General features: G+C 42.4%; 1 protein-coding gene across 4 annotated transcripts in view; it reads right to left on the bottom strand.

Annotated features, from left to right (window-relative positions):
* LOC140741313 (F-box/LRR-repeat protein 20) overlaps nucleotides 1–27,863 on the bottom strand; it is a 166,171-nt gene that overhangs the window by 51,690 nt on the left and 86,618 nt on the right. For 3 of the 4 annotated variants that reach the window (XM_073071389.1, XM_073071390.1, XM_073071388.1), the window contains exons 3-4: nucleotides 23,466–23,520; nucleotides 14,060–14,134 (exon numbers count right to left, since the gene is read on the bottom strand). In XM_073071389.1, the coding sequence (XP_072927490.1) occupies nucleotides 14,060–14,134; nucleotides 23,466–23,520 (130 nt within the window). The remainder of the gene's footprint in view (nucleotides 1–14,059; nucleotides 14,135–23,465; nucleotides 23,521–27,863) is intronic. The other variant, XM_073071391.1, reaches the window with a different exon arrangement.

Here is a 27,863-nt window from a genome sequence, read left to right on the forward strand (position 1 = left end):
TAGGCCCTTATCTAAATTATATTCCCTGCACTCAGGCTAAGCCCCCTACTTTAGCAGACAAAATGGAGAAACATATACTGTTATCAGGTTGTAATAATCAAAGTTCAGAGAAGGACAATTTAAAAATTCCTATACTTTGCCTTTAAAAGGTGAAATTAGTGTTAGAGACATCATCAAAATGCCATGATTCTACATAGCCAATTATATTTTTTGCATTAAACCACCAAACTTTCTCAACATGCAAGTGCACCAGATGATAAGAGTTAGAGCTTGCATAATAAAAACACGAAGATTATGTTCTTGGGCAACCAGGATATCAAAAGAAGTGTTTTACAAATTAAAATATTTGTTCCACAAAGGGTGCTAATGTCTTAAAAAGTTAAGCACCCAGTGGAATGACAGGTATGCGTATACAATTGCCAATTTGAATATTATGGGTGGTTCAAGTTGTCAGGGAGATGACCAATTGCAAATGCCTAGTAGTATAGACTAATCTGAAGACAGAAAATGTTGGTTCATCAGCATCTGGAAAGATTTTTTAAGATTTCAGAACCAGACTGGCAGGGCTGCAAAGTGTCAGCAAAACCCCTAATAATGTGGAGGGAGACCAAGTTGATGGCATTTTGCATCATCTTTTCTCATTATTGAAGAACTCATTATTGAAGGATCAATTTAGCATGAGCTGTCTCAATAAACCAGCAAACATAATCAAAGACCTCACCCACCCTGGACATTCTCTCTTCTCCCCACCCTTCTCGTCAGGCAGAAAACACAAAAAAGATGAAGTATATATTACCAGGCTCAAGGGCAGCTTCTTTCCCTCTGTTATAAACTAACGAACCTAGATGAATTCTTGCCCTCACAATTTGCCTTGCTATTTGCGCGTTATTGTCTAACTACATTGCAATCTCTGTAACGCTTGATTGCGCATTCTGTTATTGTTTTGCCTTGTATCTCAATACAATATTATAATGAAATGATCTGTATGGACTGTACACTATATATCAGTACATGTGACAATAACAAATCAATTTACCAACTTGCTTACAGTTCTGAAGAATTTACAAAACACATGATATAATGAACAAATTCAGCTTTGGCGGTCACACTATGCAGACAATAATTGCGTGTAATATTCATTGTACATAGAGCCAATGTTATGTTCCATTCAGATCTATACCACAAAATGAATGTCAGGTGCAGTACATAATGGGTTCATTATACAATATCGCCTAATTAACCAACTATTAGCCCAAAAATGTATGTGCTATTAAACATAATTGCATAATGCTCCTATTCTTATGCTGTCCTTACAGTAAAAGTACCACATTCTGTTCAGATTGTCCATAACAAATTTATTCCACCAGATTTCTGAACAGTCCATGACCACTACCTCACTATTTTGCTCTTTCCTTGCACTTAGTATTTCGTACTGTAGCCTACGGTATTTTTGCACTATTCTGCTGTCACAGAACAAATGTTACAATATAGATCAGTGATAATATATCTGATTCTAACAAGTACTACACTGAAACAAAACACACTTTCACTCCTCTCTGTCACTTCATGCATTGTCTCCACTTCCTTGGTGTTTTTTTTAAACAAAACTATTGTTCGCTGCACTTCAGTAAGAGAAATCAAGCCAGGTCATCTAAATGGAGAGAAAATGCAAAGTACAAAGAGTTCTAGGTGCTCTAGTGCACTACTCACAATAATTAAGAAGGCAAACAACATTTTGGTCTGGAGTTTAAAAATAGGGAGATATTGTTGCAGTTGTTGGCAAAGCTTCACATGGAATACTACTTTGTTTTGGCTCCTTACCTACAAAACCAGATATTGATAGGAGGCAGTACCAAGGAGATTCACCAGATTATTCCTGGGATGAGAGGGGTGTCCTATGAAGGAAAACTAAAAGTAATTCGGACCTATATTCCTTGGATTTAGAAGGAGGGATGACTCTATTCAAACATATAAGACACTATGAGGGTTTGATAAAACAGATATTGAGATGCTTTCACTAATGGGAGAGTCTCAACAAGGGGGCATAACTACAAGTGTTCATGGTCATGTAAAAAATGAGGTATTGTATGTAGAAATTTCACAGATGGGGAATCTTTAGAATTCTCTGCCCTAGCAGAGAAGTGGAAGCTGGATCATTAGAAATATTTAAAGTGGAACTGGATACATTTTTAACAAAATTAAACTTTATTCATAATAAAAACATTTACAAGAATATACAAGCTGTGGCAACCCACTTCCCAGCGCACTCGAACCGGCTCACAAAGCGGCGCACGCCGGCATTGAGGCCAGTCCCAAAAAGGGCGCCAAGTCTGCTTCCCCAGCAAGGGAAAAAGCCCACGCGCGGGACGGGACTGTGAATACGCGCCCCCTACAGCATTCCCGCCCGGGGAGGGTGGGATCAGGAAGGCTTTAAAGCGAGGCCGCGAAGTTCGAATAAATCTCTTTTGCAACTGCAGCTCATCGACTACGTGTCGTTATTTCAGCGCTGCGTGTAGCACACCGCTACAATTGGTGACCCCGACGGCCCAAACGATATTTGAGCCGAAGATGAACGACGCCACATCTGTTCATGCAGTTTCGTTAAAACTGCCAAGCTTCTGGACACTGCGACCTCACCTATGGTTCCAGCAAGCAGAAGCCCAATTCCACATTCGGCAGATAACCTCGGAGGACACACGTTACTACTACATGATGAGCTCCCTCGACCAGGAAACAGCGGCCCAGGTTGAGGAGTTCATACAGTCTCCCCCAGCTGACGGCAAATACACAGAATTCAAAGCCCTGCTCATAAGGACTTTCGGACTCTCACGGCGCAAGCGAGCTGCCCGCTTACTGCACCTGGATGGTTTGGGAGACAGGCCGTCATCGGCTTTGATGAACGAGATGCTGTCCCTGGCCGGAGGTCACAAGCCCTGCCTCATGTTTGAGCAGGCATTCCTGGAGCAGCTGCCCGAGGACATAAGCCTGCTGCTGTCCGACGCGGATTTCAGCGACCCCCGGAAGGTGGCAGCCCGGGCGGACTTGCTGTGGAACGCCAAGAAGGAGAGTGGGGCGTCCGTCGCACAGATCACCAGGCCACGCTCCCAGCAGCAGACCAGACCAGGCCCGGCAGCAGAGCCCGCTAACCCCAGAGGCAGGGGTGAGGAGACCAACAAACAATGGTGTTTCTACCACCAGTGGTGGGGCGCAGAAGCCCGCACTGCAAGTTCCCGGGAAACGCCAGGGCCAGCCGCCACTGATGGCTACAGTGGCTGGCCATCGGGATAGCCTCCTGTATGTGTGGGACAAGCGGTCGGGACGCCGTTTTTTGGTCGACACCGGAGCCGAGATCAGCGTCTTACCTCCGACGAGTTACCACACTCACAACAGGGCACCAGGTCCCACCCTGAGGGCAGCACAGTAAGGACCTACGGCACCCGTACAGTGCGGCTACAGTTCGGCTCCAGCCAGTTCACGTGGGACTTCACACTGGTCGCCGTAGCCCAACCGCTCCTGGGCGTGGATTTTTTGCGGGCTCACAGCCTACTGGTCGACCTGCCAAGGAAGAGACTGGTCCATGCCGAGACCTTTCAAACGTTCTCCCTGGGTGAAGCCCAGTTGCCAGCTCCACACCTAGACTCCATCACCCTGTCCGACAATGACTTCACCAGAGTCCTGGCGGATTTCCCATCGGTTCTGGCACCGCAGATCACGGCAGCCATGCCCAGACACGGCGTACAGCACCACATCCCGACACAGGGACCACCCCTCCACGCCCATGCTCGAAGGCTTCCCCCGGACAAGCTCCGACTGGCGGAGGAGGAGTTCAAGAGGATGGAGGAATTGGGGATCATACGGCGGTCCGACAGCCCATGGGCCTCCCCCCTGCACATGGTGCCCAAAGCATCAGGGGGCTGGAGACCATGCGGCGACTACCGCAGGCTAAACGAGGCTACAACACCGGACCGCTACCCTGTGCTGCACATACAGGATTTTGCAAACCTGCACGGCGCACGGATCTTCTCCAAGGTGGACCTCGTCCGGGGATACCATCAAATCCCGATGCATCCGGACGACGTCCCCAAAACGGCACTCATCACCCCTTTCAGCCTTTTTGAGTTCCTCCGCATGCCGTTCGGCCTAAAGAATGCCGCACAGACGTTTCAGCGGTTAATGGACGCGGTGGGACGCGACCTGGACTTCGCTTTCATCTATTTGGACGACATCCTCATAGCCAGCAGCAGTCGTCAGGAGCATCTGTCCCACCTCCGTCAACTCTATGCCCGACTGAGTGAATACGGCCTGACAATCAACCCAGCCAAATGCCAGTTCGGGCTCGACACCATCGACTTCCTGGGCCACAGGATTACTAAAGACGGGGCAACCCCTCTGCCTGCTAAGGTAGACGCAGTCCGCCATTTCCCCCGACCCAACACAATCAAAGGCCTTCAGGAATTTGTGGGTATGGTAAATTTCTACCACCGCTTCCTCCCTTCAGCTGCCCGAATCATGCGCCCCCTGTTCGCCCTGATGTCGGGTAAGGGCAAGGACATTACCTGGGACGAGGAGTTCGCCGCCGCTTTCATTAAAACGAAAGAAGCCTTGGCAAACGCTGCAATGCTAGTGCACCCCAGAATGGACGTCCCTACCGCCCTCACAGTGGACGCATCTAACACGGCAGTCGGTGGGGTGCTGGAACAACTCATCGTGGGTCGCTGGCAACCCCTGGCATTATTCAGCAAACACCTGCGACCACCCGAGCTCCAATACAGTGCTTTCGACCGGGAACTGTTGGCGCTATACCTGGCAATCCAGCATTTCAGGTACTTCTTAGAAGGTAGGCCCTTCACCGCGTTCACGGACCACAAACCTCTTACCTTTGCGTTCACGAAGGTGTCCGATCCCTGGTCGTCCCGCCAGCAGCGACATCTGTCCTACATTTCTGAATACACGACGGATGTCCAGCATGTCTCGAGAAAGGACAATGTCGTGGCGGACGTTCTCTCTTGCCGTACCATTCACGCCCTGTCCCAAGGGGTAGACTATGAAGCATTGGCGGAGGCGCAGCAGGCAGACGAGGAGTTCCCAAGTTACAGAACCGCAGTCTCCAGTTTGCAGCTCCAGGACCTCCCCGTAGGCCCAGGTGAGAGGACCCTACTCTGTGACGTCACCACCAGCCAACCCCGTCCCGTCGTCCCGGCAGCCTGGCGGCGGCGCATTTTCAATTCCATTCATAACTTAGCGCACCCCTCCATCAGGACAACCGTCCGGATGGTCTCCAACAGGTTCATTTGGCACGAACTCCGCAAGCAGGTCAGTGAATGGGCCAAAATGTGCATGCACTGCCAAACAGCCAAGGTGCAGCGGCACACCAAAGCCCTGCCGCAGCAGTTCCACCCCACCCGCCGGCGTTTCGACCACGTTCATGTGGATATCGTGGGCCCCCTGCCAGTGTCACGAGGAGCACGGCACCTCCTGACTATCGTGGACTGGTTCACAAGATGGCCTGAAGTGGTCCCGCTCACCAACACCACCTCCGAATCTTGCGCCCAGGCACTGATCACCACCTGGGTATCTCGCTTTGGTGTACCGGCCCACATTACCTCCGACAGAGGTGCCCAGTTCACCTCCAGCCTGTGGTCAGCTATGGCCAGCCTTTTGGGGACACAGCTGCACCACACAACTGCTTACAACCCACAGTCGAATGGACTACTGGAGCGTTTCCACCGTCACCTGAAGTCAGCTCTCATGGCCCGCCTGAGAGGACCTAACTGGGTGGACGAGCTTCCCTGGGTCCTGCTCGGAAGCCACGTGGTGCCCAAAGAAGATCTGCACACCTCGTCGGCCGAGTTGGTGTACGGCGCACCCCTGGTCGTCCCAGGGGAGTTCATACCAGCACCAAGGGGGCAAGAGGAAGAACCCGTAGCAGTCCTGGGCAGACTACGCGAGAGGCTCAGTAACCTGGCCCCCATACCCACTTCACAGCATGGGCAGAACCCGACCTGCGTACCCAAAGACCTGCTAAACTGTAAGCTCGTTTTTGTACGACGGGGCGGACATCGGGCACCGCTACAGTGGCCCTACGAGGGGCCGTTTACGGTGATCAGAAACAACGGGTCCACATTCATGCTGGACATTGGGGGGGGGAGAGAGGAGGTTTTCACGGTGGACTGACTCAAACTGGCCCATGTGGACGTGGCGCAGCCGGTCGAGATTCCGGCACCGCGGTGCAGAGGCAGACCTCTCAAACAGAGTCCGGCCCAGACTGTGGACATTGAGGGGTGTATTGCCGGTTCTGGGGGGGGGGGGTTATGTGGCGACCCACTTCCCAGCGCACTCGAACCGGCTCATAGATTGGCGCGCGCCGGCATTGAGGCCAGTCCCAAAAAGGGCGCCAAGTCTGCTTCACCAGCAAGGGGAAAAACCCACGCGCAGGACGGGACTGTGAATACACGCCCCCTACAGCATTCCCACCCGGGGAGGGCGGGATCAGGAAGGCTTTAAAGCGAGGCCGCGAAGTTCGAATAAATCTCGTTTGCAACTGCAGCTGATCGACTACGTGTCGTTATTTCAGCGCTGCGTGTAGCACACCACTACAAAGCCTTCATTCTTTACATACATGGTCAATGCTTTCCATAGTGTTCATATACATTAACAGCACTGGGTGCCACTTACTGTATATGGCATTCTGAGCTGGTATTTTAACGACTACAATAATTGAAGGACTTCCTCCCCCCACCAACTGGCCCCTCCCTTTCCAGCAGGAGAACCCTACAGCATGCTCCATCCCTATCAAGCCTTTGTGGTGGCTGCACCAAGCTTTAGTGCATCTCTCAGCACATAATCCTGCAGCCTGGAATGTGTCAGTCGGCAGCACTCTTCCACAGACATCTCACTGTGCTGGTAGACAAAGTTTCGGGCAGACCAAAGAGCATCTTTCACCAAGTTGATGAATTGCCAGCAGCACTTTATGTTTGTTTATGTGTGCTTCCCTGGGAACCGCCTGTAGATCAGAGTCTTCTGTCACGCAGCGACTCCGGGATGAAATGTGACACATGCCCTTTAATGTATCTCCAGACCATCTTTGCACAACAACAGTATGTGAAGAGAAGAGCTACAGTCACTTCCCACTATAGTCATCCCATAGGCAATGGGCTCTCACTGCTAGATGGTGTGGACAGTCTGCTTGACAAACCAGCCCACAGTATCCATAGAGTCCTTCTCTTGCAATGTCTGCGGACGTTTCATGCTGTCAACTGCCAGATAGCCTGTGGTCAAAGGTGCTGGTCTGGAAGAACTTTTCCACAAAGGACAGGCAACAGGGCCAGACCCATCCTTCACAGCACCAGGGACCGATATAACTTCGGCACTTGGTGGTACTTGATGCCCACGTATTTAGGTTCCACACACAGCCTGATGCTGCCACACACAAAGGTGGTCCCTATGGTGACTGCGACATTGGGTACACTTTTCCCTCGTTGTGCAGTGACTTGTGCATTGTGATCTGTCTGACCTGCTCCGTCGTGAATCCCCAGATGAATCTAAAGACAGCTTGGGTGATTCCCAAGCTGGAGAAGTGGGAGATGAACCACACCCGCACCAAGTACAGCAGCTCTGAGAGCACCTCACACCTGATGACCAGGTTCTTCCCGGTTATTGATAGGAAGCGTCATCTCCACAGTCCCAATTTCTGTTTTACCTTCCCAGTCTGCTCCAGCCAATTCTTGTTAAACACCACTACCCCTCCGAACCAGATCATACCTGATGGTGAAGGGGAAACTGGATTGGTCGAACCAGTTGTCAAAAGAGCATGGCCTTGCTCTTCATGCAGTTAACCCCGGTCTCTGATGCCAACTCAAACTTGTCTCAGATGCTGATCAATCTGCAAGCTGACTTGGGTCTCAGTAGAAGACAGTGATGCCATCCATGTACAGGGAGGAGTTTACTTGGGTCCCCCCACTGCCTGACTGCATCACCACTCTTATGCTATCATCCTTCTTGAGTGCTTTGACAAACAATTTATACAGCACACTATCAAGACAGGAGAGAGTGGGCAACCCTGCCTGACTCCAGACTTGATGGGGAACCTATCGGTTTCCCACAAATTGACTTGTACTACTTTACAAATGCCTGTGTAGAGCAGTTGGATCCAATTCCTGATTCCCATCCCAAATCTCATTTTGAAGAGTACGTCCACCACATACGCATGTGATATCCTGTCAAAGGCTTTCTCCTGGTCCAAGCTGACTGGGCAGGTGCCCGTCTTGCACATAGGCAATGGTGTCATTCAGCAGCACGAGGCAGTCAAAGATCTTCTTGCCAGGTGCAGCATAGGTTTGGTCCCAGAACAGACTTGACCCTGTTGGTGATGGCCTTGGACAGGATTTTACAGTCTACATTCAAGAGCGAAATGGGTCTACAATTCTTGATGTCATCCTTTTCCCCCTTTTGCTTGTAGATGAGAGCAATGATGGCCTTCCTTATGGAGCATGACATGCTGCTAGATAGAAACATAACATTGTACACTTGCAGCAGGTTTGGGCCTATCCAGTCCCACAGAGCCAAATACAACTCAACCGTCACTTCCAGTAGTTTTATTCGAGTCAAAGGAATGGATGGAGCCAGTAAATTCCTTCAGGGTCAGTGGCTGGTCCAGACTCTCCTGCTTGCTGTCGACAAACAGCTCCATGATAGACAACAGAAAGCTTTTGGCAGCTGTGGTCTCTGTGGCCTTTCTGTAATATGGGCATAGAAGGATCTACGGATCCTCAAATTTTCCATCTGTGAGGATACTACTTAGCCGCCTTCTTTCTTGAGGCTGTGGATCACAGAGATCCCCATATAGACCTTTTGGAAGAAGAAACATGAAAAACATGGACCCTGGATCAGATAATCTTGGAGGATTTGGTGGTAAAGTGCTGGGTTTGCTGGCTTTTCATCTCTTGTAACTCCTCCCTCACATTCACCTCCTTCGACTGCAGAACGCGAAGTTGCTGCAACGCTGTATGGAGTTTATACAGTTCCCTCTGACTCTGCCTTGCCTTCTGAACTCCTCTGCAGATGAAGAACCTCTTAATGTTCTCCTTAGTCGCTTCCCACCAGTGAACAGGGGAATCAAAAATTGATTTCAAGGTTCTCCAACCTGCATATTCCCTCTCTAGTTCCTTAATGTTCTCTGGAGTCAGCAGCTTAATGTTCAGCTTCCACGTCCCCCTGCCTGTTTCCTGGTCCTCCCGTTGGTAACAGGAGACTCGAGAAGGCAGCAGTCAGAGAAGAACACCAGCGTAACATTGGGGGATCTGCCCGTGATGGGCTCTGGTTTGAAGAGGATGTTGATCCAGGAGTGAGCTGAACCATCCAATTGTGACCAGGTGGAGAGACAGAGGTATAGACAACTATGCACCAACAGTGCTGAAGAGGAGGGGGAGGCCAGTGTAGATCAACCATGATTACATTATTAAAAAAAGTCAGTTTTCATGAGTCTGATGGCCAACTTATGCTTCTATTTTCTTCTGTTTTTGTACTCTGTGCAATTTACAGGCACTGTGTCTACTCCTTTGTCCTTTCCCACTCATTATCATCTAAAATCACACTGCATTATGATGAAAATGCATTGATCCTCTTGTTCCATACATTAACACTCCAGCAACCTAATATCTAGGGATGCTTCAGAGCATTGGTCAAGTTGTTTCTAGTGAGGCAAAATGTGGACAATGTGGTCTAACTCCCATATCTAGAAGGTAATTCCTGACTGGCATTATCTAAGATCAAGGATCTTTTGGAACCACGTGTGGATTTGACTGGTGTAGGGAAGAAATTTAGGAGAGAACACCTGCTTGACATTTCTGATCAAACAACTGCCCAGAGGCCATGCAGGTTAATTTATCAGAAATTAATTTATCAAATTTTTCTCACAGAACAACAGCAAAACAATAAAAAAGCAGTTGCTATAATGACAAATCAAGGGAATTAACTTGCAGCCAGTCTCAACCGCAGCAAGCTTACTGATAGGACAAAATTAGAATTGGGTGCTGTGTAATGCATGGACCACTACATGCAACATTTTTTTAAGCAAGATGACTCTAGATTCAGATTTATTTGTCATATGTGCAGTACTGTGACAAAGTCTTAGGCACATATATATAGCTGGGGAGCCTAAGACATTAATGTATTGCACCGTACTGCTGCCACAAAACAAAACAAATTTCATGACATACATGAGTAATGATAAACCTGATTCTGATACAGGACATTATTGTGGACTGAGCATAGGAAGAGGGCAGGGAGAGGGGAATCATAGATGGGAAAAGGGAAAAAGAGAGGGAAGCACCAGAGACACATTCTGTAATGATCAATAAACTAATTGTTTGGAATCAAATGACCAAGCCTGGCATCTCAGGTCAGAGTGTGTCTGCACCCGCAGCCACCTCCTCTCCCCACCCCCCGCCCCTAGCAGTCCTCTGCCGCCTGTCTCACTCCCCTCACATGGTGCTCCACCCTTGCCATTCCCAACATGCTTTGCTCCCACCAGATTTACTAATTCACTCTCTGCTCCATGTTTACAAACACGCTGCAGAAGTCTTAGGTACCCTATAGAGATAGATATATATATATATATATATATATATATATATATATATATATATATATATATATATTTATATTTAAAATCTATGGTACCCAAGATAGATAGATACATGTCTAATACTTTTGCACAGTACTGTACATCAAAACATACAATGAAATGTGCCATTTGCATTAACAAACAACACATCCAAGGATGTGCTAGAGGCAGCCCACAAGTTTCAGCGCATTCTGGTGCCAATATAGCATGCCCCCCAGCAGAACACAAGCAGCAACAACAATCTATGCATGTGTATGCTTGAAGCCCTCAACAACACAAGAAAGGAAGATGGACAGACTACAATCATAGATTTCACTTTTGCATTAAGATATCTACAACATAAAACCTACGACACTCCAGATGAATTAAGTAGAATTAACTTTCTACAAGCATTTTTTTCCGGTTGCTTTATCCCTATGAAAAAGAACTCAAACTGTTAAAAAAATTTATTTAAGTAAACAGGAAACCTTTGCCAAGTACCTCAATAAGGGTAAAATGTACGCCTACACACCCCACCAAATACTTTGGTCATTGGTCCTCAAGTTCATTCAAATTTTCCCACACTGACTAACCAAGAGTTCAGGCCTGTTGTGATGATATAACGCTTCTATTTTAATCTCCAATGCAGCTTGTATTTTCTCTTTTTCTATTCCTGCACTCTAATAGATGATGTGAAAGACAATTTTAGTAAGCTGACACAGCAATACACCTCCCAGTTGTAAAATGCCACAATGACCTTTCAATGAAAGCTAAACTTGCTTAGTTTACACTAACGTTAGAATACAGCTGAACACAGTGTTCTTTACTGAAAGACAGTTCTTCCGTTATCCCCGGATACATCATGGGAGAAAATTCCAACATCCCCAACTCAACAGAGAATACATGACACGTTCATTATTTATTTCTTGGCTTATTTGATTTGACAAATATATTAATAGGGTGGGGTTGGAGAGAAAATTTTGGTAAATAAGCATTAATTTGAAATAATACTCCTCTTAGAAGTGCAAAGTTTTTTTTCAATGAACTGTTTGCTTCCTATTGTTAGTTTTTCTATCAGATCAGAATGAAACTGTTATAAGCAAATTCCTTAGCTCAAGTTCAAGTTCAGTTGACTGTTTTCAACTATACACACATATACCACCAAATGAAACAACCTTCCTCTGGACCAAGGTGCAAAACACAGTAAATATAACTCATACACACAACACATAAAAGTTGTGTTATTACCACAAATAAATTAACAAATAATAAGGTGCATTTACGACACAAGCTAAAAAGTAAACAGTATAACGCTACTGCTACTTCATAAGAGATACAGCCTGGGTGATGGCAGGGAGTTCGGTAGTCTTACCACCTGAGGGAAGAAGTTGTTTCCCTTCCGAACTGTTCTTGTCCTAATGCTAAGACACCTCCTGGCTGATGGTAGAGGGTCAAAGAGATTGTTGGATGGACGGGAGGAATCATTAATTCTAAGGGCCCTGCAAACACAGCACTCCAGACAATTATCTCTGATGGGTGGAAGGGAGATCCTGATGATCCTCTCAGCAGTCCTTGCAATCATTTGTAGGATCTAGCCATACCAGACAGTGATGCAGTTGGTCAGGACACCCTTGATGGTGCTTCTGTAATGATTAGTTAGAATGAGAGGGAAGCCTTGCTCGCCTCAATCTCCTCAGGAGGTGGAGATGCAGTTGTGCTTTCTTGTCCAAAGAAGTGGTGTTGGGGGACCTGGTGAGATCATCCATTATGTACTCCCAACACTTGGTGCTCCTAATTCTCACCACAGAGGAGACATTTATGTTCAGTGAGGAGTGGTCAGCTTGCATCTTCCTAAAGTCCATAATCATCTCTTTGGTCTTGTTTACACTGAAACTCAAGTTGCTGCGCTTGTACCATTCTACCAGCCTCTCTACCTCCTTTCTGTATGCCATCTCGTTGTCATTGTTGATGAGGCTAATAACTGTTGTATAATCAAGTTTGCTGATGATTTGGTTTGAACTGGATCTAGCAGTGCAGTCATGCATCAGCAGAATGATCAGCAGTGGGCTGAGCATGCAATGCTGGGGGCTGTCACTGCTCAGCATGATGGAGCTAGAGATGCTTCTGCCAACACAGACTGACTGTAGCCTTTCTGTCAAGTAGTCCAAGATCCAGTTATAGCAAGAGGTATTAAGACCCACCAAGGACAGTTTACCCTCCAGCTTCTGAGGGACAATCGTATTAAACACTGAGCTGAAGTCAACAAACAGCATCCTGACAGTTGAGGCATCACATTCCAGGTGGGACATGATAGAGTGGAGGACAGAGGCTATGGCATCATCTGTGCACCAATTTGAGCGATAAGTGAACAGGAAAGGGTCCAATGTGGCAGGAAGATAATACTTGATGTGATCCATAGCCAACTGTTCAAAGCACTTTATTATTGTTGAGGTCAGTGCAACTGGACAGTAGTTGTTGAGGCAGGTTAGTGGTCACCCTATTGGGTGACCAGGATGATGGTGGCCATCTTGAAGTCTGCGGGGACAATGGACTGTTCCAGAGAGATGTTGAAGATGTCAGTTAGAACTTCTGTTCTAAACAATATACTAATTAATGCAAACAAAAAGAGAGCTAGCATTATTAACAGTTATTGTGGTACCCAGCTAAGATTCAATCACAAACATCTACAATTCCATGGTTGAAAATTAGCTCAAAGGAATAGAATTTGAAAAATGTTATAATCAACACAAAGACATCAATTAATCAACCGCAGCGTAAGCTCATATTTATCACCAACAATTCATCAATTTTTGATCTAAGCAACAAATTTGAGTTCAGTGCTTTTGTGCATCTGAAGTCCCAAAGTTTTTCACAACTATTGAATTCATTTGTAGTAAAGTAACTATTGGGAATGTGACATAGATATACAAAATTCACTGTTTTATTCCAAAACAAAATGTAGGCTCAAGTAATGGGGGTTGATTGATAGAACTGGGTGGAAAAAGAGCAGGAACTGCTTCTCCTTTTTTGAACCATACATAATGAGATAAGCCACTGGAAAGGGTCATCTGAGCCTTTGAACACTGTCTCATTTCAACAAGAACTGCTCCAACATATAAAAAGTATGCTTCAAGACTAGGAACAGTCCTTGAATTCACAAACTCATGATTATAAAAGGACCACTATCAACCACATCAGACTGAAGTAGTCAAGAAGGAAATTGCTTTTCATTACTAATCAAGTGTAATGCATTTGTAATTAATCAAATGTTTCACTATTTTGTTCCATGGTTCAACCTTTGCTGGTTGTTCACCCAGAACCTTCATGATGATCTAAGTACAGTACAATTATACTTTTCTAGGAGATTGCGGTCAACCTAATAGAAGATAATTTCAATTTTTGTAGCAATATTCAATTTTTCCATTGTAATTGTTCAGGAGGTCTTTTACATTGTACCTCTATATCTCTTTGGAAGTCAAACAGGTCGATCCGTTGCCAGTTACTACCATCCAGTGCCAGGACATTCCAATACTGAAAACACAAAATAATTCAGTTAATCTGAGAAAATTTGAATAAACAGACTGAGGTGAAGAAATGGATTTATAAAGAAGGATGCTACTAACAAAAGTTGAATAACATTTCCCTTTTGAGATTGTGTCTAATAAAACAATTTCCTAAGTAAATAGAATAAATTTTGTCCCAGTTCTAACCTAGGTTTCTACCATGATCAATGGCCTGAGAGTTGCATCATCCCATAAGATCATGGCCATGAATTTGAATCAACTAGGTAGTTAGAGACTTCAAACCCTTTTCGAAAAACTTGGGAGTTCTTCTGTTCATTCAATCAGAATACAGGTCAGTAATTACAATCATTAGTACATGGAGATCGGTTTGAAGTGTTTGTCTGAATTTCTATTTTGCCTTCTACCTTCAGATGTTATTGTGCAATGACAATATTAGCGCATAGACTAACATCTCAAAAGTCCAAAATGCAAACATATAAGCAACCAATCCTGATTCTTACTTTCTCTACAGCATAATGAATTGCGCAAACTAAGGTACAGGATGAGTTTACAACAATGTTGGAATGGGATATTGGAACACCAGCAGCATTTTTCACTATTTTATTTTCAGTCCATCAGCTGCTTTAATATGATTTCCCTACCCTCACACAAAGCATTGATGGACAATAAAATTCTGCTATAGATACTCATCCATTTTTGAGCAGACCTACAATCTTATTGATTAGGAATTATATTATCAACTGAAGAAATGCATCAACATTTCAGCCTGTATTAGATAATTTGCTACATAGAATTTTACTATAGTCAGTGTCAATTCAGTTCCGATTTTCTACCATCTGGTAGCTCTGTAGAGCTAGGGAGTTAATGAGGATGCCATAATAAATACATCAACTCACATTTCATTTACAGCAAAATATTCCTAAGGGGCCAAGTTTTTAATGTTATTTAATTTATTCTTTGTGAGCTTGGGAGTCTTATGCTTAACAACCAGATTTTATCTGTTTTGTTATAAAAGTGTTACAATCAACTTGTAAAAGAACAACCAGCTTTCCAACTTGGTCTGTAAGGAAGTTCACCAACTTGGTCTGTAAGGAAGTTCAAGACATTGTGAATACGCCCAGTGGGAACACAATTGCAGGAAGCATAATAGCAACGTGACAGTTAGTAACAGCTAAAATTACACATAGGTGGAGAAATGAACTTCTTTCATATTTATTTGAAAGGGCAAAATGGCCTGCTATAATTAAAATGTTGTGCATGCTTCCATAGTGGACTACACTTAAATCTGAAACAACCATTAATGCTGCATCTGTCCCTCTTCTCAAATGAGAAAGGCAATAGCACTAACCTCATAAGGCTTGATATCACTTCTCAAGCCAAAGGCACTGCTTTTATAACCTGGGGTACATGTGCTTCAACAAGCAACCTTTGGTTTCAAAATACACATCAGAAGAACTCCTGATGCAAGGTCCTGGGGCTGAGATATGTGGCTTCCAATAACCTTGTTTATCTTCAGTGTGAAGTATGACTCCAGCATAGTGCAGTTTTCCTCCTGTTTTTCACTGACCTCAGCTTTATAAGGTCATATAAAGTCATACCCAAAGAAAACTGTACAGCACAGAAAGGAGCCCTTTGGTCCACCATGTCCATGCCAACTTTTTTATCATCTACAATATTTGCTCACATTAGGCCCATATCTTTCTACGCCTTGCCTATTTAAGTGCCTGTGTAAATCTCACTGAAAACACTGCAATTGTATCAAACTTCACCACCTCTTCTGGCAGTGGGTTCCCGATATCAACTATTTCTGTATAGTACTTCCTCTCAAAACTTAATCCTCTCACTTTAAATTTATGCCCACTTGTTTTTGATGCCCCTCATGTAGGAAAAAAAAATCTGTCTACCCTTCTATGCCTCTTATAATTACATACCTCCATCATGTCACCCCTTCAGACTTCTTCACTACATTGTAAGCAAACCATGCCTATCCAATCGCCATAACTGAATTCCTAGAATCCAAATAACACCTTGATAAATTTCATCTGCATTCTCCCTGGCACAACTACACCCTTCCAATAATGTGGCAACCACAACAGCACACATATTCCAAGTGCAGTCCAAGTAGTGTTTTGTGAAGTTAAAACACAGCCTCCAAACTTTTATATTTTACGTCCAGACAAACATGAGGCAACCATGCCAATACGGCTTCTTCAAAACCCTATCTACCTGTGTTGCCACTTCTGGGAAACTAAGGACTTGAATGCCAAGGTTCTTCTGCTCATCAGCACCATATATATCTTATCTCCATTTCACTTCCCACAATACATCACCTTGCACTTGTCAGGATTAAATTCCAACTGCTAACATCCACCCCAACTTTCCATGTGATCTACAACATATTGTGGCCTTAGACAACTTTTCTTGCTATCCATAATACCAACTATTATGTCATTCACAAATTTCCTAATACCTCCTATATTCACATCCAAGTTTATCATATACATTAGAAAAAGGGTCCAAGCACTGTCCTCCGCCCATCATCAAACCAATTTTGGATCCAATTAGTCAGCTTGCCTTGGATCCCATGTGTCTTAATATTCTGAACCAACCTGCTATGCAGAAACCCATCAAATGTGTTAATAAAACAAGTCCATACATGCAAAAGCCACCCCTGCCTTCATCAATCTTCTCAGTTACCCACCTCAAAAAAAACTCAAATCAGAGATGGGATTCCCCTGCACAAAGTCATGCTATCCCTGATCAGCTCTATCTTTTGAAATGTACTTTCTCCTATACCTTAGGATTTCTCCAGTATTTCTGACCACTGACACATGACGCAGTTTCTGTAGTTATCTGGCTAATTTCTGCTATCTTCTTCAATAAACAAAATCATTAGCTATCATTCTGTTTTCCAATATCTCACCTGTGCCTAACATATACAGAAGTCCTTGGCCCACCAAGTCTGTATTCACCATTTACACCAATCCTATTTATTCTCCCCACCTTCCTAACAACCTCCCCAAGATTCTAGTACTCAGATACACGGGGCAATTTTGCAATGGTCAACAACTTGTCTTTGAGATCCGAAGGGAGTCAGAGAATCTAGAACAGGAGTCGGCAACCTTTTTGCCTCTGTGGGTCAGATTGCATATTAATGAGTGGACGGTGGGTCAGATAAATGCCATAAAAAACTTGAAATATGGGAATTATCCATTTAAATACATCTAGTTATGTATTGCCTCAAATTAATGAATAACGCATGCTAGAAAATCATTTGTGTTTAAGATTGCCTACCCCTGATCTAGAAGAATACCCACATAGTCACAGTGTGAATGTGCAAAGTCCACTGACAGCACCAGAGTCACTAGATGTGAGGGAGTACCTCTACTAGCTGTTTTTCTGCTTCCCTAATTTAGTGCCCTTAAGTTGAATGCTGCTCAATATCAAGAACTCTCAGAGCCACCTCTCAACTAGAAATCTGCTCATCTTTCCACACTTTGGCCAAATGGTCCTGGTAGGGCTGAGTGAGCTAGGGCTTTCTCTTTAGAGCACTTAGAGTGAAGGAGGATGAGAGCTGACTTGACAGAAGTGTGCAAGATGATAAGAGATATTGATAGAGTGGACAGACAGTGCCTTTCTCCCAGGGTAGAAATGGCTAATATGAGGAAGTGTAATTTTAAAGTGATTGAAGGAGAGTGTATGGGGGATGCATTAGATTGATCTTTAAGTTAAAAAGGCAGTACATCATTGTGGCCTGAAGGTCTGTACTGTTCTGTGTTCTAAGACCAAGTGCTACCTTAAAACACAGCTGATGAGTTCTCCCTTGGATAACATTTAACAGTCCCTTAAGGGCCAATTCTGGTAGCTTTTCTACATTTTAATTTAAAATGTGAAACAAGGCAAACACAACAAAGTAAGCATGTCACAAAGGCTGTTGTTTTTTTTGCTGGGTCCATTGAAAACCCCCAAATGACCACCTCTTTACAACGACTAAAATTGTAATGTTAACATCATATAAGACTCCCAATCCCATGGAGTCTAGCCACTCTCTCCACTGATGGACTTAGCATTAAAATACTAGTGTGGTGTGCTATGTCATTTGTGCCAGCCTAGCCCAAACACATCCCTCACATACCAATCTTGGAATCCAATTACCCAACTCTTTCCTAGGCTCAAACTCAATGCCCTTACACCGGAGTGTTCTGCATTTTGCCATCTATTCTTAGTACCCAGTGCCTACCTTTCATCTATTAGCTGTCAATTCATTACACCGTGCATCCATTCATCAGGGGCAAAAAAATACAAATTGCAAAAGCAAAAATATATGTGATTCAACAGAACATAGGAAGTGGCAGAAGGGGAAAATCAAACAAAAAGCTAGACTGGACAAGAATCAGAAGCAATGGTCAGAACAGGGTGGAGGGAGGTTAAAAGAAAAATTATAAATGTAATTACATGGGCTGAGTAACACAACAGAATGTGTAAACACCAAGTCTTAAAAAAAGTTTCCATTATGAAAAATGTTTCACTTTTTTTACATCCAAATCTGGGGGGAAAACTTTTGAGCTATACTTAACCATTTTGAATAGTAAATTTGAAAGATAATAAAAATCTGAAACTCAGAATTCACTGCAAAACTCTTCTACCATGAGACACACTAAATGATTGAGTGTGGGTAAACCAATCATGCAAATAGTTTCTCAAGATCTTGTACCCAAGTAGCATTTTTTTAAATTGCAGATTGTCGGTGGAAGTCCAATAAAATCGTTAGGTATCAATACTTTTTCAAATTATAGAACATTAAAAGCCACTCTAGTATTTTATCAGTCTAATGTAATAATAAGATTTATCTCTAATATAACTTGGGAGATTTTTTTAAAAATGAGTACGTTGTTCACTAACCAATGGTTTAAGTAAGATCAATGTTACATTTTCTTCAACTTAAATCAAAGATTATTCAATCTTAACTGAGCACAAAAGAGTTTTGAATAACATTTTGCAAAAACATTTCTTCCTATCAGCTATTTCTAATGAAATTATGGACTGTTTTATCGACTTGTAGAACAAGTATTTCATACTTTTACATAAATCTTCACTACCATTTATAAATATTTCAATACTAATTGACTAATCCTCAAATATTACTAGATTAGATTTCTAGATTTTAAGTCAAATTGTGTGCAGTCTTTCAAGGAACTTACAATAAGTTTTGCCAAACTGCAAGTGACAATGGTCGCAGCTCACCCATTTTAATGGCCAAGGAAGGTTCTACAGTTTCAACTCCTCAATCAAAAACTTAAATGGTTTCAGAAATAATTTCCTAACATTGATCTTAGATTTTATCTTTAACCAGTTATATCAATCTTGTTTGACTGTTATTAAGTGTGACAATTGCAGAGGAAAATAATATCCAGAAGACTTCATAATGTACTACTTAATCATCTTGGAGCAGAAAAGTTTGGTCTTCACTCTTGCTTTGTAGCTCGGGCAGCTGACAGATATACTAAAATATATTTTGTGTTATTACAATTATCATTCAAGGTGCTTTGGGAATCTGACCACAGCATTACTCAATCTGAATGGTGTTTCCTCCCACCACACCTCCTCCCCCCAAAGTAAAGCTACAATATGTTTTATTGATTGCTGTTCAGCAGTGATTAGACATATTTAGGAGACTCATAGTTCAAAACTCCTCTTTTCAATTTTATCCTCAATACCTTTCAAAACCCTTAATGGAACTAAATAAGCTATTCAAACACAGTAGATTCTGCAAATGCTGTAAATATAGGGTAACACACAAAATGCTGGATGAACTCAGCAGGTCAGGCAGCATCCATAGAGAGGAATAAACATTTGACATTTCAGGTTAAGGCTTTTCTTTAGGACTAATGAAGGGTCTTGGTCCAAAACGTCAACTGTCTATTTCTCTCCATAGAGTTTGTCTAGCATTTAATGTGTGTTACTCTAAAATAAGCCACTATTATCTTTATGTGGCACTCCCAAATTTGACTTCATTAAATATCATTTGGATTTACAACTATTCCATCCAATTCATTTGAAGTTTGAGTTGCTTCCTGTAGATTAGATCCAGATTATTCTGGGTTGAACTCACTTATGAATTTAATCACTTTGTAAAGATGTTGAATCATGAAATGTAACAGAATGGGCCCAAACCCAAATTTTTGGCAGCTCACTCAGCACTTCAAAATAACTTGCATAACAAGCATGTGATAATTCGTACCCTTCGGCTTCCTTTCCTTGAGAATGTAAATATCGCAATTTCTGCATTAGTAATAGTTATTTAAACTAACATGATCCTGTGCAAACTGGAATAGTAAAGTGCTGAAGTTACATGAGCGAAAGCAAGACTACAAAGTTTTGCAGTTAGATCTGTTCACAAATCTGAAACAAACAGTACCTGAATACACCAGAGAAGGTATGCAGTAACAAAACCTCATCAAGTATAAAATGATCAGCTAAGAACAAATAAAAAATGAACATAACATTTAAAAGTAAACTGATGGGGGAAAAGAAGGAAGGAAGAAGTGGGAAAACCATATTACACAAAGTATTTAAATGGTTATAAGACATGGTTAGGTCTAGAATAATAGAATGAAATAATGCAGAAAACTGATCAACTCATGCTTATATGCACACTTTTCTGCACTGTATTTCATCTGCACTGTACTTATGCACCTCAAAGTCCTCCTGAAATCTGTACACATTATTGTTTGACCAATTTCTTATTCCATCAGCTGAAATTTTCATCTGTTATGGAAAAAGATTAAAAAGCAGTCCAAAAACTAATTCTGAGGGGACACTGTGCATACTACCCTCCAGCACTAATCAGCAAAATACTGAAGGTCCTGAAAAAAAAAACAAAAAAAACGTTCTAAATGTTCATGAAGTTAGGAATTGGTGTTGTTTTTTCAGTTTTCTCTCCATGGTAGCTACCCAAACATGAATATTTATATTCACCAATACTCTCTGCATTTTATCCATTATCTAATTGCACATTTATACTGCCAGTGTCCCATTTAATCATGGAAACTTCATTATTAAACCAGAAATGCAACACTATAGCATAAACAAATTGTAGATTGGCAATGCTGAATGGGTTTATTCAGTAGTACCAAATGCTTGAAATTAATTTGCAACAGGGCGAAAAAGGAATGTGAAGATTGATCAAAATACTACCAGATACTGATTTGGAACATCCAGGTCATGAGAGGTGGGCAAAATGATCTTACCTTTCCTTCCAGCACTTATAACATGCAACTTTATTTTTATCTTGCTTTCTTCTTTTACATCCATGACAAAAGAACAACACAAATTCAACGGCATAAAAAAAGTTGCAAGGAAAGACCAGCTTTTTCATTAAGGCCCCATCCAATAAACTGGGTCAAATGCAAAAACCTGTAAATGTTTAGCAGATTTCTCACAATTTAATCAGATTCTTCATGCACGCACGCATGCAACCCATAACTGGCTGATCTTCAAAGTCAAATGTCTCAAGTTATTCAAGGATAAAATGCGACCACAACTTTCACAAAATCAACTGGAGATTCAAACTATTTTTACTCTGACCAGCTGCTTACTATAATCTTACAGGGCCAGAAGTCAGGTAATGTCTAATCACACACATAATAGATTCCCCTCTCAGCATTAGTCATTTGACAAGAATCAAACAAACATGGGGAATACATAGTTTTCAGGGCAATGGGAATGGAATTTGCGCCATTATTCATGATTTTTAAACTTGGATCACAGCTTAAAGTTGATGGAAAATCTTCAAAATATTACTTCAGGTTATCTTGGAGATTTGGATCAGAACTTCTTTCAATCTTTTTCTCAGAAAGAAGATTAGCTATCACAGTCTGGTGCCCAAAAAGGAATTTTTCACTGAATCTTCATCATAGCATTAAGTACCCTATTAAATTTAAATTATCCACAATTCTGGCCTTCTCAATGATGTGCACATAATTTAAAAGTAAAAGGTTTAGATATTCTGAAGATCTCGCACTGCACGATGGTTAACAAAACAAAATTTATAAGTTAAAACATTTTTAGTTGGCTAAAGGAGTTAATTTTCCACAACTAGCAAGATCACTACTATTTTGCCAATATAGAAACTAGCCTCCTATAGGAGTATAGCTTATATAGCTCTATTAAGTAGTATTAGAATACATTGTAAGGTTCTACACAGGCCCACTCTCAGTGTGCAACTAAACTGTTTGGAATCAAACAAACACACACAAAATGCTGGAGGAACTCAGCAAGCCAAGCAGCATCTATGGAAAAGAGTACAGTCAAGCTTTCGGGCCGAGACCCTTCACCCAGTCCTGATGAAGGGTCTCTGCCCAAAACGCCAACTGTACTCTTTTCCATAGATGCTGCCTGGCCTGCTGAGTTCCTCCAGCATTTTGTATGGTGCTTGGATTTCCAGCATCTGCAGATTTTCTCTTGTTTGGGATTAGAATCAACCAATACAAGGTGTAGTCTCTAAACTGTGTTAATCTACTGATCAGTGGAGTCTGTAATGGGTTTTGACAGTTGGGCTGATGTTCTTGAACAGGAACACAAGCTGGGTTACCATCCATCAATATGAATGCTAACCAGCAGTTTTTGCTGGAGCCTACATTCAAGTTAGTTGTGCATAATATTCAGCTCACACATTCCAGTGGCCACACAAACCCCACAGAGCTAAACCCAGCAACATACAATTAATTTCAATTTGGAAAAGTAAAGCACAAACCAAAAACAGATAGTTCATTCACGAGGAAATCTGAGGATGCTGGAAATTCAAACAGCACACACAAAATGCTGGTGGAACACAGCAGGCCAGGCAGCATCTATAAGGAGAAGTCCTGACGAAGGGTCTTGGCCCAAAACGTCGACAGTGCTTCTCCTTATAGATGCTGCCTGGCCTGCTGTGTTCCACCAGCATTTTGTGTGTGTTGTACAGATAGTTCATTGTAAAGTATCATACCAACTAGGTTGCCCAAGTAACATTAGGTCATCAACAGCATAGTTGGCATTATGTTATAATGAATGAATCTTTGTATATTTCCTCTATTGCTTTCATATTGATGTTCTAATTGCCTCTCCACCCTTTGTTAATGTTCGCCTCCCTTGTACCTCAACAATACATGCATTTCCAAAACAAATGGTAAGTTACTGTAATTCTTGCCAATTCTTGGTAGTGAATCAGTTGATTTCACCAGGGGCAAAAACTAGATCTTTATCAGTCTACATTATATACTTCTTCAATTAGCTTAACCATTGGGAACAGACTGGATCAGAGTTTCAAAAAAAACAGAAGGATACTTAAACCTTACCCTGGAGACTTGAGCAGAGCGACACAAGGTGACTACATCTAGAAAGGAGAATATCCTGTGGAAAGAGACAGAAAATGAAACAGAGTTGGATGGAAATAAAAACAAATAAACCAGCAATTTCACATGCATGCAGGTGGACTGGCCATTGCAAATATTGTAACTCTCACCATTAATAGTTTGCAAAACAGGTTCTAGTGGTTACTGTAATGGATTCCCTAGGCTATAGAATCATCACACAAGGACAAGTGGCAATCCATATTTTTTATTCTATGGTTAAGGGATCTCATGGGTTCCGATTTTGAGCAGTGAACCCAGAACAACTAGAAAATAAAGACAGGCACTGTTATCTTTGTTTACTCACATTACTGATCAAATTCCATCATCAGTGTGTTAAACCATACAAAAAAAGTTTCAATTATTGGTGAGATAACTTGACAGTTGAGGCAATAAATTTGAGCTCAATGTGCTTGAGCAAGACTAGCCTCCCCTTTATTATTATAGAGGCAGTGCTTCTGTCTCTATTATTATATTGTTATATATATATATTATATTGTTATTATATTGTTCTGGTGCTGTCTTAATTACTTTGCAATGCTGATTCGCTAGTTATATAGAAGAATCATACAAAACATAGAACAAAGAAATAGGCAGATGTGTACATACTGTATGTTTAATACTTGAAAATAAAACCAGTTACTACTTTCAGATTCTCAGCTGAAAAGTACTTCAGACACTGTATATCTGAATCATGTAGAGCATTTCATGACAAACATGAAATAATGCTGAGCCATTTCCAAAATCCTTTAAAGCATTTGATCTAAATTTTGCAGTGAAATGACAGGCATAATTTATTGGCTGAACCCTTTCTCCATTCATTTTCAGAAGACTTTTGTGAGCCACCTCTTGCAGAGTTTGCCTAATGCCTTATAAATGCAAGATTAAAGGATGTGCTCCAAGTCTTGAGAAAAGGCAATGCCCTGGTCCACAAGAACATAAAAAGTAGAAGGGAAGAATTCAGGGTGGCACTGAGAGCTGCAAGTTCATAAATCAGAACCCAGAGTAAATGGTGGAAAAAGCATTATCACCTCACAAACTAATCACTTGACTACCCCATCAGACATCTCCTGCTCTAAAAGAGGTAAAATCCAGACCCAACATTAACCTAATCACCAAGCAAAGAACTCATTAATCACAATGCACTACCCAAGAAGACACAAAACAGTTTGTTTCACTGGTTCTGGTTCTGCAAATGGTAGTAGCACACAAATCAATAGCTGTTGTTGCAGAGTAGATTCAATGAGCTGAGTGGCTTAATTCTGCTCCTATATCTTATGGTCTAAGCATTTCCTCCAGGTTTCAAAATAGTGAAACAACAATCAAGGACATTTATTCAATAATAAATCAACCTGCTCACTCAAGAAATATCTGATAATGGAATATCAGAGCTGATAGTTTGATCATTATTTGACACTTTCCCTGCACATAAACGTATTTGAAATCTTTTGTATTGCATTTACCTAACACCTTTAACACATCTAGATATACCAGAATACTTCAAGGGACAAGTTGCTAAACTTCTGTGCCCAGCCACAAAGTGAAATTTGGACAAATGGCTAAGTTTAGTTAAAAATGTTGGTGTTGGAGCTTTAGAGCAAAAAACCTGGAGAGCATCTTCAGAATAGGAAAGATTTCATAATGAGGGGAAAAATTCCAATTCAAGAGTCCATACAGTAGCAGCGTCAACCACAAGGGTGTATCAACTAAATGTGGGGTTAATTAAGAGGTCAGAAAAAAGTCCCAACATCTGAGGTTTAAGGCTGGAGAAAACTAATTACTACTTTCAGATTCTCAGTTAAAATGTTTTTTTAAGTACTTCAGACATTATACCTGAATCACAGCTAAGTAGGAAGTGGTTGAGAACTTGAAAGAAAGTTAGTAGGTATCTACTTAAAGTATTACATTTGATTAACTTTTATACTATTCAGAAATACCAACAGTTTAGCTCATCAGGTGATAATGGAACCACATGAGCTTAAAGGAAGCTCCAGGTCTTGGCCTCATATCTTCAATTTCTCATGCTTCCTTGAAACTTAAAGCTTTGTTTCCTGTGCTTTCTTGATAGGTTCACTGGAAAATCAGACTATGTAGCTTAAGAACAAAATTAAAAGCGCATTGGAGTATTAATGGAATAACAATTTATAGTGGGGTGTCACAGTAGCATAGCAGTTAGCGCAGCACTCACTATTACAGCTCACTGTGTTCGAGTTTGAAGTTCAATTCCGGTATCTTCAGTAAGAAAGTTTATCTGTTCTTCCCGTATGCATGTGGGTTTTCTCTGGGTGCTCTGGTTTCCATCCACAGTCCAAAGATGTACCAGTTAGTAGATTAATTGGTCATTGGTGTTTACCTTAATAACTAACCGCTCAACTTTCTCCCCAACACGGATCACCAATTCAAAAGCCTTAGCCCTTCCTGCTCTGAATAACTTATGACCTCCATAGCTGAAGGAGAAAAGGACATAGCCACAGCAAGAGAGATCAGTGCTGAAGGAACAGAATACTCAGAACTGTTAAGGTGGTAAAAGTGAGAATCAGGTTTAATATCACTGGCATATTTCGTGAAATTTGTTGTTGTGCAGCAGCAATACATAATAAAAAACTATAAATTGCAGATTTTTTTTACATTCTCTCTCTCTCCCCCCCCCCCCCCCCCCCGAGTTACGAGCGTCCGACTTACGGACTACTCGTACTTAACGAACCAAGCAAGGAGAATGCCGACCGCCATTTTAAGTCCTTGCCGTTGACACTGTGTTGACTGTGTAACTTTGTATTTTGGCTTAAATTTTTCTTAGCAAGATTCACCCTGACCCCGCCCCACCCGTTCCGGCTAGTGGCGCAGTGAGATCAGCGCCAGGCTGGAGAACGGAGGTTCCCAAGTTCGATCCAGTGACAGACCGCTCCCGTGCCGGGTTGATTTCGATCCAGTGACTCCTGTACCATCTGTGCCGGGTTGATGTCGAGCTCGCAACTCGACCTCGTAAAAAAATACACTGCCACCTCCAGTTTAAATTCCCACACGGAATATTGTGGAGGATCAAATACCCAAACCCACTTGTCCCATTTAACCTGTCTCAGTGCAATGGACTTTCGGACCCGGGGAATTCAGTGTGGTGGTCCTTAAGACCCAGCGGACCTCGGGAGCCGGCGCAGCTCAGGACCGGCCACCCGCAGTGTTTCTGTTCCATTGATGGGAAGCAATCGCGATTGAAAATAAAGTGGAAATAATAAAGCAATCAGAAAGAGGTGAAATGCCATTGGTCATTAGAAAAGCGTTAGGCTACAGTTGGTCAATGATCAGAACAATTTTAAAGGATAAAGTGAGAATAATGGAGCATGTGAAAGGCCCTGCCCCGATGAAAGCTACAATTATTACTAAGCAACGCAGTGGTTTAATTATTGGAATACATACGTTTCTTAAGTGTTTTATATGCATAGAAAGGTAAAATATATACTATATATTAAGACAAACATTTGACTAACTGATGCTAAATAATACTGGATGTACTTGTTCCAACTTACGTACAAATCCGACTTAAAGACTGACTCAGGAACCAAACTCGTTCATAGCCTGGGGACTTCCTGTATATACACATACATACATACACACTGAACAAATAAATTAAATTAACTTGTGTAAAACAAGAACAAAAAAAAGTGGTTATGTATATGGATTCATTGCCCATTCAGAAATCTGATGGCAGTGGGGCAGAACCTAATCCTTAAATTTTGAGTGTCTCTCTTCTGGCTCCTGTACCTTTGCCTTGATGATAGAAATGAGAAGAAGGCATGTCCTGGATGATGGGGGTCCTTAATGATAGATGTCGCCTTTTTGAGGTATCACCTTTTGAAGATGTCCTCGATGCTGGGGAGGTGAATACAGCTTTTTACCGATCCTGTACAGTGGCCCCTCCATACCAGATGGTGATACAAACAGTCAAAATGATCTCCATGGTACTTCTGTAGAAATTTGCTAGTCTTTAGTGACATAACAAATTTCTTCAAACTCCTAATGAAAGTCTGTGTGGCACAGTTGCCAAGAAGACATTGGATTGCATGGCGGGAGAAAGAGTAGTGAGCAGGGATAGTCAGGACATTCAGAGTAATGCTGTGCTGTTCCTCTCTACAACAGGTATACCTCTCTGGATATTGATGGTGGGGGGGGAGGGGGGGTGTGATGGAGAAGGAAGAATGACCAGGCACAGTGGTCAGGTCTCTGGCACTGAGCCTGGCTCTCTGGCTCAAAGGGGAAGAGGGGAAAAGAGGCAAGTGAGAGGGGACTCAATGGTTAGGGTACAGACAGGAGCTTCTGTGGACAAGAGAGAGATTTCCATATGTTATG

Source organism: Hemitrygon akajei, chromosome 18 (assembly GCF_048418815.1).
Source record: "Hemitrygon akajei chromosome 18, sHemAka1.3, whole genome shotgun sequence".
NCBI lineage: Eukaryota > Metazoa > Chordata > Chondrichthyes > Myliobatiformes > Dasyatidae > Hemitrygon > Hemitrygon akajei.